This window comes from Opisthocomus hoazin, chromosome Z, assembly GCF_030867145.1.
Source record: "Opisthocomus hoazin isolate bOpiHoa1 chromosome Z, bOpiHoa1.hap1, whole genome shotgun sequence".
In the NCBI taxonomy this organism is placed as follows: Eukaryota; Metazoa; Chordata; class Aves; order Opisthocomiformes; family Opisthocomidae; genus Opisthocomus; species Opisthocomus hoazin.
In genome coordinates this window covers 20,709,993-20,721,521 of record NC_134454.1, presented here as the reverse complement: position 1 = coordinate 20,721,521, position 11,529 = coordinate 20,709,993, and the positions used below count along the sequence as shown (strand labels likewise).

General features: G+C 38.0%; 1 protein-coding gene across 40 annotated transcripts in view; it reads left to right on the top strand.

Moving 5' to 3' along the window:
* Positions 1–11,529, top strand: part of PTPRD (protein tyrosine phosphatase receptor type D) — a 1,391,241-nt gene that overhangs the window by 1,260,059 nt on the left and 119,653 nt on the right. For 25 of the 40 annotated variants that reach the window (XM_075446987.1, XM_075446992.1, XM_075447012.1 and 22 more), the window contains 4 exons: positions 552–745; positions 2,696–2,722; positions 4,826–4,943; positions 10,868–11,455. The exons of 7 other annotated variants lie outside the window; for them this stretch is intronic. In XM_075446987.1, coding sequence (XP_075303102.1) covers positions 552–745; positions 2,696–2,722; positions 4,826–4,943; positions 10,868–11,455 — 927 coding nt within the window. The remainder of the gene's footprint in view (positions 1–551; positions 746–2,695; positions 2,723–4,825; positions 4,944–10,867; positions 11,456–11,529) is intronic. 8 more of the 40 variants (XM_075447025.1, XM_075447014.1, XM_075447013.1 and 5 more) reach the window with 1 other exon arrangement.

Here is an 11,529-nt window from a genome sequence, read left to right as displayed (position 1 = left end):
TTGGATTTTTGGGGGGTTGATTTTTTTTTTCTTTTTTGAGTTTGTTTTTGGTCTTGGAAAACTGATGCCTCACACATTTTCTTTTCTTCCATGCTTGAAAGTGACAGAAGACAACCCTATTATCAGCCTCGTTTTTATACTACTGAAAAAACAAAACAGAACAAAACAAAGAACTTATTAAACAAAAATAAGGGAAACTTTTTTTGAAATATTTTGTGTTTTTATTATTAGTACTATTATTATTATTTCAGTGATTAAAATATGTCTTTGTACTATAATGCTTTGAATCTCAAAGCATCTTCCTTGGCTTTTGTACATTTTTACATGTTTTTCTATTTCTCTAATACTCTTTTTTCTTCCATTTTTTGCATCAGTCATGTTTTTTGATCTTTTCACTGAAAGGTAGAGCAGATTGGTTGAACATTTTCATTTGTTGAACAATTTGTATTCTTCAAAGAAAACATAGTGAGTCTGCCCTTTTAAGAAAAAAGCAAAAGACTTGGGTAGGACAGGTGCCTGTAATTCTCTTCTGTCCAATGATGTTGTTCCAGTTCCTAGTGGTCCTCCTCGCAAAGTCGAGGTAGAGGCTGTCAACTCTACTGCTGTTAAAGTGTCATGGCGCTCACCTGTACCCAATAAGCAGCATGGTCAAATCCGAGGATACCAGGTCCACTATGTGAGGATGGAAAATGGAGAGCCAAAGGGTCAGCCCATGCTGAAGGACATCATGCTGGCTGATGCACAGGTAATAGGGCATTTTATGTTCTTTTCTAGGTCACAGTGAAAATATTTCGTGTACCAGAGAGCTATCCAGAACTGTCTTTTTTTTTTTCTTTCTATGTTTCAGCCCACCAGCTAACACCATTTATCTCTGTTGTAACAACTTTTTTTCAGAATACTTACATATAAAGGTTCTTGGCCCAAACCTAGGGCACTCTTTTCTGTATAGGTGTGCAACTAAATGCTAAGCTATGTCATTCTGCTGGCTCCCTTAAACCTGGAGACTTCGCCCTATACCTATTCTCTGAAGTTTTAAAGCATCAGGGAGATATGAGCCGGATTACAGTCAAGGTAGCAAACTGTGCACTCTCTCATCCACCCTCCCAATAGTTCTTTGTTTCGGTGGAGAACCTAGGACCATTGGAAGCCTGTGCTAGCTCATTATTACAGTGTTTCTGTAATTAGCATGTATCCATTAGCATTTCACAGCAAATGAATTTATTAGTGCAACTTTAGAAATTACCAAGGTATGTATACTTGTCATCATTCATATAAATAACTGTGCAATAAAATGACGAGCTTAGTTTAAGTAGATAAGGGGTTACTTCTATTGCAAAAGTTTCCATCTGTTTTATAAATTATGAGACATGATGAAATCAAAAGCCTAATCACATGAAGTTTAAAAAGCTTCTAAAAACAGGATTTTACTGACTGGGATACACTAGTGTTCTGTAAAACTGAAAATTCCCGAAGTTCCTTGTTCTGGATATCTCATCCTACATTGAAACTATTATCAAGTACACACCTCTCAGTGCTAGCTCTCAGTTTGTGGCTGGAATGACTGGAAAGCATAAGAAATTATCAACCCAGCATAAAGTAAAGAGTTAAATTTGCCTCTTTGGCATTTCATGTGGATGAATAAATGGGTTTTGGCTTTTTTTGTTTCTTATTCCAATCTTAGTTCTAAATTTCAGCTCCACAAATACTTGTTTTGAGAACAGGTCTCAGCATTATGCTGATGATCCTGTTCTCAAAGTATTGTCTCTGTTCCCAGAGGTCTTTGTTGCAATTTACCCACCAGTCTATCTATCTATCTATATGTACTTACTTACCTATTACAAAGCATGGTGTTCTTACAGCTTGAATTCAGTGGAAAGAAAGATGGAGACAACTGAGGAGGCGGGAAGGAAAATGGAAAAGGGAGAGGAGATGGAAAAGATGGTGCTGCTGTGCTTTGGTTCTCCCCTTCCTTGCATAGATTTTCACTTTCAACCTCTATGTGTACTTCAAAATAATTTTAAACACCACAAGATCAGAAACAGGAGACTAGATGAGATATTGGAGCCCAAATATCATAAAGGCAAAAGTCATATTTGTGCGTTTGCCAAGTTGGCTTTGACCTGCCTGTTTGCCATTGCTTCAGTCTGGATAGTCACTTGCTTTCTCCTCCCACCACACCTTCCTGGGTATCATACTTCTATAACACGTGTGATCAGGGCTCATGCAGCGATGAAGACCTTGATGGTAAAAAATCAGCATGGTTATGTTTCAAGACTAAAAAATCCTGCTATTAATTTAAATAAGGAATTGAATTAATTTAGGAAGCTCAAGCAAATAGCCTAGTAACATGATTAAATAAACCAGGTAGCCTTTAATTCTGCCTTGGTAGCTTTTCTAGTACAATCTATTATAAAATATTACTACATGGTGCAAGAGGATTTATCACTTCGTTCATCTTTCAAGGAAGGAGAAGTGGTTGTTTGTAGGGAGAGCAGAACTGGAATTAAAAATGCCTGGCCTGATTGCATTAACCAAACCTTTACCTGATTATACACGATTAATTCAAATTGTACATGATTTTTCCATATATCTTTCATATCTTTTTTACTGTTAAGAAGACAACATTTCCTCAACCAGGCTACAAATATCTTGATTTCTTTTGTTTTTCCTTCCAACATTCTTTACTCTCAATCAGTGGGAATATGATGATACTACTGAACATGTGAGTAGGTTTTGACTGGCCAGAAAAACAGTGTGTATTGGGTTTGGTTTTGCTTTTTTTTTTTGTCTGTTTGCTTGTAGCCTCCTTTTATTTTTTTGAATTTTCTTTGGTTTTCTTTTTTTTGTGATTTGCGCAAATGCATGCTTCTAATATCAAAGCTTTTTCCTTTATGGCACGTCTTTTTCTTTTTATATTTTTTTCTTTTCCCAGGGAAAGTTGGGGTTACTGTTGCTTGCTTGTTGTTGGGTTTAGCATGATGCCAAAATGTACAGAACTGGTTTGTGTTTTCTCCTTTTTGAACACTGTCACTAACTTTTCCTCACAATTTCCTCTTTACTATAAGGTATTAGAAAAATAAAACAAAAGTGGTTCAGAGTTGCATAGCAGTAGTCACATTTTATTATATTCATGTTCAGGTTAATAATTTTTTTGTGTAGCTGAAAGCTGAAGCCAGTTTTGCTTTCTTTTTGATAATTTGATATGTATTTTGTGTGCTATCAGGAAAGCCAAATGCCCTGCAGTTTTTATGCCTAAGTAATATTGTTTGCCATATCCAAATCACACTTTTAAATGACAACAACATGACATGCAATCATATCTCTTACACTGTGAAGTACTGTTTGTTTTAGATGAGGCTAATGTCTTCTGCAGTGTTTAAAAGATGGCGCTTTTTTGTTGTTGTTGCCTTTTACAATTTTTTTCTATTAATATCAGATGCAGTTTCCTTATGAGAGATGAGAAGTTTGGCTTACTGATTTTGGCCTTTAGGGTCAATTCAGTTCTGAGGCAGAGTCTAAGGAGAAGGGGATTTTTTAGGTTTTTTTAATGTGTTTGTATTTTATTTGAGCTATGCTTCCCACTTGTTCTGATCATGGCCTTGTTATTCCTATATTACTTACAAGTGACTGTAAATACAGTGCTGAATTCTAGTTGCATCTGTACTGAGCTCATATCCACTATCTTGAAAAATCCGTTTACTGTGGATAGTCTGACCCATAATTTTTATATTAACTTTTATGGTAGTTACATCTGAGGGCTATGTGATTGCAGATTTGCTATTTATTCTAGACAAGTAAATATACCATCTCTCTGGCAGCAGTGAAATTTAGTATAAATCCATTTAGCCATGTGAAAATGCAAAGGGGTGGTCCAGTGGTTACACACTGGAAACTGGTGAATCGGAAACTCTGAGCCAGTCAGTTGCCTCCAAATGCTGTCATTCTGTATTTGCATATAAAATCTATTTATATCATGTCAAGGCTTAAATTCCTCTGGCTGCCCTTATAGCATGATGTGAGTTTAGTTCATTTCAGGTGGCTGGCCCTTCACCATCTCCTCTCTGTGTGTGCACACATGTGTGTAAAAAGATTTCCCTTGCTTTGACCCTGAAGAGTTTGATCTTGCTCCCGTTCTCTTACACTAACTGAAGAGCTACTCATTTTGTAGCTGCTGTCCTTTGTCTGAGGGCCATCAGATCTATTCTCTGACCAGATTATTAATGGTGTGTTAAGTAGTGCTTTTAGACCTGAAGAGTGAGTTATTTCTGAAGTCCTTTGAGATATTTAGACGCACGATCCAACCAGTGACAACAGGTTGCAGTGAAAGTGTTACGAGAGTAACAAGGCTTTCTTGTTCAGCTAAACCGTCGTTACTTACAAAGTGTGGATACAAATGAAACAACTTTCTTACTAGGCATTTTATAACTATATCATTGTTGTCCTGTAAATGACTGAGTTAAACGGAGTTTCTCATATCTACATAAGCATGCATTTCACAAGATCAGTAGTATTTCTCAGAACAGGTATTTCAGAAGGCTTTATTCACTGTGCACACCACTAAGGCTTTGGCCTTGTGCCTTAAACTACCTGAGGCATGCTATTTAGAAGTGTGCTGTCTTTTATTGCTTAAGTGAGTGAAACATCTTGAATTATGAAGCATTTCACACAAAACAGTCTGTTGATGCTCTCAAATGCTTGCTATCACTGCCAGTAGCACAACAGCGTGCGCGCTGTATGTAATATACAGGGGTTCTCTGAAGGTCTGTGTGCCCTCCTGGAAAACAATCTATTTTTAATAAATTGTTGGTGTTTTATTTCGTCTTAGGAAATGATAATTTCTGGACTTCAGCCTGAAACTACGTACTCCTTCACTGTGACAGCCTATACAACAAAAGGTGATGGAGCACGCAGCAAGCCCAAACTCGTATCTACTACTGGAGCAGGTAATACTCACGTACTTGTTAATCTCTGAATAAATAATTTGACTTTTCCTGATAGTGTTTTGCTGCTACTATTTGGAAGTCTTCTGTCATGTAAAAATTGTTTATAGGATGTAAGGTTTTCCGTTTCAGTCTTTGGGCTTTCATTTATTTAGATAAAACCAGAACCAGTGTCACCCTTTGTCCCTTTCTCAGTTCAAGATGTGGCCAAAATGTAATACTTAACTTTATACTTTCTAGTAGCACTTCCATTCTGATTGGTGTCTTCCTGGAGAGCGAAAAATAGAAATTCAGAGCTGAGAAGGAAATTTAAAAAACTTGTGAAGGGCCTTCCTGATTGTTGTGAGAGCAGCAATGTAGCTGCCAGTCAGTAAGAACAGTCAAAGAACTTATCTGTATGACAGTGACAACTTATCTCAGAAGAATGTGATTAAAGCAGCAGAGAATTAGAAAACAGAATGAACGTCCAGCTTGTGAAACCCTGAAACCCATGTTGCTTCACTGGCAATGTGAGGCGTAAACTGGGACAAGATATGCCATGCCGCAGTGTTCAGTCTGCAAGTGGTACTAGATGATGGGTGTCTGACTACGACACCTGATTCAGTTAGCAGTGATGGGACAAACTGAATTGCTTTTAGAAGAGAAACAAGTTTCTTGAAATTTAAATGGTTCACTGTGAACAGCTTAAGCAAATGATGTCACTGCAGCCTTAGTGTGGCGTTCACCTACAGGTGTTCACAGCCTGTAGTTGTTCTTTTTCTGGGTTTTGTAGTGTAGCCATTAACGATACTCCATTACAATCACATGGAAAACTTTGTAGCACCATTACAAGCTCTCTTAATAACAATGTGTTGTTTATGTTACTATAGAAAGTCCAAAGTTCATACCTATTTGTATTTATACTGGTTGACTCAATTTTTTAAACAATCACTGAATGTAAAGCATATCTTGTACTAATATCAGAAACATTTAAATCCTTGTCTTATCAGCTTTATTGGAAAAATGTCAGTCTTGGTGGCTAGAGATATCATATAATTTAATTTCAGATTTTAGAGTATCTTCTAGTCATTACTCTTGACTGATGATGAAACTTACCCTCCAACTTCTTATCTTTCCTGAATTCTCATGGTCTGAGAAAAACAGTGATATATATACTTCTCATTTGCATTTGAACTTCATTTAACAAAAAAGACACTTAATCCATTATTATTTTTAAAGTTCAGTTCCCAATGTAAATAAACATAATTATATAGACTATGATTTGGTTAGTTTCTATACATAAATATAGGCTATGCAAACCTGCTTGCAAAACTTAAAGCTTCTGTGCATTTAGTCCTCGTTGACTATTCAAGTTTCACTCTTTAGAAAGGTGAACAAATCCCATGTCCCATAAAACCCTGAGTGAATGAAGAGCAGCTGAGAATCAGAGGCATGCCTGTAATACATATGAAACTGTTTTTGCTGTTTGCTTCATCCTGTGGACAAGTAATGTTTATTCCTGGTCTCTAGGAGAACAGCTAGTCACCATTTTGCTTCTTCATACATTCCAGGTTGTATGAACACCTCTTCACCTGCTATTACAGCTTGCTGTAGTTGAGCTCTGTTTGTAAGGAAAATTGATATGCAGGTTTTAAAAAAGGCAACAATAAATACAGTCAGTACCAAGAGTTTCCAGCTCACTGTCTTTCTATGAGAATACATCAGGCAGGTGAAGGAATGATGCATTAATACCAAGGGCTCATAGGTCTGCAATACACCCTCCTATTATCTGAGAGTTTCCTTTTGATCTTTTTTCCTTAAAAGGTGCTATTCAAATAGTGTAATAAAGCAAATGAAGGGTCTGACTTTCTAGTCTAATTTTTAAAGGTTTAAGTCAGGTGCAGCTGTATTAGAATGAGTGAGATTATATCCGTAAGAGATAGGAAAGGAGAATAAAGGTCTAAATGTTTACTGGAGAAGCTTACTATTCATAAGTTATTCAGATGATAAGTAACTATTCAGCTGTGTCCGGTTAGTGGTATAAAAGCATCATTTACATTTTTAGACAGGAAAGATTCGCTGACTGTAACTGACCCTACGGTACAGTAACTGCAGTTATTACTGAATTCACTGAATGTGGTTAATATTTTCACTCCAGAGTGTGTTTTTGACTTCCATTCAGTTTCCTTTCCTAGTTTTGGAAATCAAATGGAAGAAAAAATGTTACTGAACATTTCCAAATCAAAGTATTTGAAAATCTTAAACTACTTGGGTGAGAAGTTACAAAATACGTGATTTACAAGACCTTGATAAAAATGAAGACTTATTAGTCAGTGATATCATACAATTTTTATGGAGAATTTAATCAGACCTTTAATTTCTGGGTCATAGTAGTTGAAGAATTTCATAGCACAACAGCTTGTCCTTTATTTGGAATTTACTCTCTGTTCTGGACAACACTCTTAAAATACAGATTTCAGCTAAGAGGAGAAAATTTATGTTAAGACGGTGGTGAACTGTATAGCAGCTAACAGACACAAATTACTTTGGGCAATTTGGGAAACGCAGTTTGCTTGAGCTTCTACTAGTAGTGGCATGCATTTACAACTGTTCGGTGTAATGACAGTTGCAAAGGGGAGTGTGGGGGACATTTTCCTGTGTAATAACAGAGGTGGACTTAACTAGATCCAAGAATATATTTTCTCATGGGCAACTTCACTTCATTTGGGCTCATGGCAAATTCAGGTATTATTATCAGAAAAAGTTTCTAGACAGAGCTATTCCATGATGCTACTGTATACAGAACTGCAAAGAATCCTGCTGTTTGTCCCACAAGACTGTAATATTCACAAATAATCATACTGAAAGAAAATGTTAACTGAAAGCTATATGAAAATTAAAAGAGAGAGAGAAAAACATTTTCCTTCTCTGTCAATAGTGTTAACAGAAAGCAAATTTATATGCTTTGGTAGACTGGATAGGCTCCATATTAAAAAAAAAAAATGACCATCGTTATTTACCATTTTAATCATAGGGTATTTTCTTGGATAAGTCAGCTTTATTAGTTCCCCTGTCCTGATCAAGAACAAGTAGTAATTTCTTTCTTTCTCTGTAGTTACCACAAAGGTTAAAAAATTCTTCTGTGAGTTCTGCCACAAAAAGAAAAAAGCAATTTATCAGAAAAATAATTTAGTGACAGCTTCCAGCAGTCTCTTCTCTAGAAAGCTAAAGTAGTTATTATTCTATTTGTGTGGACTCCTCTTTCATATGCTCCATTGGTTTCAGTAATAGTTATAATGTAGAGAAAAATAAGGCCTGCAAAAGGCCTTCGCTGCTTTTTCTTTGTTCCGTAAAGGTTCGTAATTATGACCCAAAACTGGGAGGAGTGGTGGATACACTAGCAGGCTGTGCTGCCATTCAGCGAGACCTGGACAGGCTGTAAAGTTGGGCAGAGAGAAACCTGATGAGGTTCAACAAGGGCAAGTGCAGGGTCCTGCACCTGGGGAGGAACAACCCCATGCACCAGTGCAGGCTCGGGATGGACCTGCTGGAGAGCAGCTCTGTGGAGAGGGACCTGGGTGTCCTAGTGGACAACAGGTTGACCATGAGCCAGCAGTGTGCCCTGGCTGCCAAGAAGGCCAATGGCATCCTGGGGTCCATTAGGAGGAGTGTGGCCAGCAGGTCGAGGGAGGTTCTCCTTCCCCTCTACTCAGCCCTAGTGAGGCCCCATCTGGAGTACTGTGTCCAGTTCTGGGCTCCCCAGTTCAAGAAAGATGAAGAGCTACTGGAGAGAGTCCAGCGGAGGGCTACGAGGATGGTGAGGGGACTGGAACATCTCTCCTACGAGGAGAGGCTGAGGGAGCTGGGCTTGTTCAGCCTGAAGAAGAGAAGGCTGCGAGGGGACCTAATAAATGTTTATAAATATCTGAAGGGTGCATGTCAGGAGGATGGGGCCAAACTCTTTTCAGTGGTGTCCAGCAATAGGACAAGGGGCAATGGGCACAAACTGAAGCATAGGAAGTTCCATCTGAACATGAGGAAGAACTTCTTCCCTCTGAGGGTGACGGAGCACTGGCACAGGCTGCCCAGGGAGGTTGTGGAGTCTCCTTCTCTGGAGATATTCAAGACCTGCCTGGACAAGGTCCTCTGCAGCCTGCTGTAGATGTCCCTGCTTTGGCAGGGGGGTAGGACTAGATGACCCACAGAGGTCCCTTCCAACCCGGAACATTCTGTGATTCTGTGATAATAATCAATGAGGAAAAGTCACAACTAGTCAGAAAGCTATTCTTTGCACAGCAGAAAGTGTAGGAGAAAACTTACAAAATTCCTGGGAATAATACTTTCAGGTGAACTAGACATTTAAAAATAAGGATAATTTGAAAAATTATATAAAAACTAGCTATAGTTCTTATGCAATTAGAAGCTATGTCATGACTTATGACAGATAAAATGAGGAAAGAGCTTATTAAAGTGCAGAATTTTCTTCAAGGCATTGCATTCCTCCCTCATTATTCCTAATTCATTATGGAATGGTAGTCAAAATTTCTGACAATACCAAGTCAGAACTTCTGACAAGAATCTGATTTTTTGAGTGCCTGAGAACTGAAGATAAGTAGTAAAATCCATTGAAGTGTTTAAATACAGGAACCAGAGCTCGCAGTGCAGCAGTTTCATTTACATGGGAAGGCTTTGAATGCATATGGAACTAATTAGTCTTCGTGGAAGACTATGTTATCATAGCACTACTACTCCCAAAACTATTCTAGTCTCTTTACCTGTAGGCATTGGTACACAATGAATACCGAATTTCTAAATAGTTGTGGATATGCTTCATTATCAAATAAGTCATTGTAATTAAACCAGACTATTCTGAAATAAAAATATTAATGAAAATGTAAATGAAATACAGATATATATAAATGAATATGAATAAATGAATAAATAAAAATGATTATATATATTTTAAATAGAAACAGTGAATGAGAGCAATTGATATTGGGACTCCAAAAATGTGCACCATGTAAAGTGTATAGTGGGATTTCCCCTCAATTGCAGCTAATTCAGTCCTCTACACTGAATGTCCTCACCACACTTACAGTCTGAACTTCTCTGAATGACAAATCATCAGTTTAGACCAACAGGTCCCAGTTAAGGATTTGGGTCTATCTAGTGTGCAGGTTGAGAAGAGCTTCCAACTTAGTCTTTGTCAGAAGAAATCCATTTCACTAACACCAAGACTATGCTGGAAACTAAATCATATGTGATAAGCCAGGACAATGGAGAGATTAAATTCCGAACTGTGCTACCACTCCAAGCTGAAACAGCCCATGCTAGAGGTGATTTGTGTATGGGAAGTGGAATGATAGGGTTCTATCATATGTGGTAACAATTGTTGATGACAAGGTTGGTCTGACTTCCCTTCTACCACATTTTAACTATCAATGGCAAAATTTATGTTAGACAGATCTAGGAACTTGCAATTTCTCCATTATTACTGCTACTACTACTATTGTTATCATTAATTATTTTTCCATTTACAGGAATGGCAGAAATGTGCCTTGGATTATATTAATGAATACTTATGACAATACTCTTTTTTTGCAAGCAAGTATTTGTAAGTGAGACAGAACCATTCATAACATGTCTGTTTGAAGTTTTACTTCTTGACTTGTGTTACTAAGTGCTGTACCTCTGAATGTTCTCTGTATTTAGAAATAATGGTAAGGGAAGAAGACAGCAGACAGTGAATGGCCCTACTGTTGTAGTTGATTATACTGTATGAATCAATAGTGCAGGAGGCAGACATTATTTCTTCCATAAGACAGTAATTTGTGGAACTAAGAGTGAAGGAAGAGAATAGTTATCCCTATTCCTGCTAAAACTAGCCTCAAGAATTATACATGCAATTCTGTTTGTATTTATCATCTTTAAATAACATTGTGCTACAGTTCCAGGCAAACCTCGACTTGTGATTAGCCACACACAGATGAACACGGCTCTAATTCAGTGGCACCCTCCTGTGGACACTTTTGGCCCGCTGCAGGGCTATCGCCTGAAGTTTGGTCGCAAAGACATGGATACATTTACAACCATGGAGTTCTCAGAGAAGGAAGATCACTTCACGGCCACAGACATTCACAAAGGAGCTTCTTACATCTTCAGGCTCTCAGCTAGAAATAAAGTGGGCTTTGGGGAAGAGATGGTTAAAGAGATTTCTGTTCCTGAAGAGGTACCCAGTGGATTTCCCCAAAATCTCCACTCGGAAAGCTCTACTTCTACATCTGTTCAATTAACTTGGCAGATGCCACTCTTGGCAGAGAGAAATGGCATTATCACCAAATATACCATCTTGTACAGAGATATCAATGTTGCTTACCAGCCAGTTGAACTCCCTGTTGTTCCTGCTGATACCACTATGACACTTTCTGGCTTAAAACCAGATACCACATATGATGTAAAAGTACGTGCCCACACAAGCAAAGGGCCTGGTCCATATAGTCCTAGTGTCCAGTTCAGGACACTACCCGTGGATCAAGGTAGGATTTGTCTGCTTATGGCGTTGACCTTTAAAGGAGTATCGGTCTTTGGATGTCAGTGTTTTTGAAGCTGT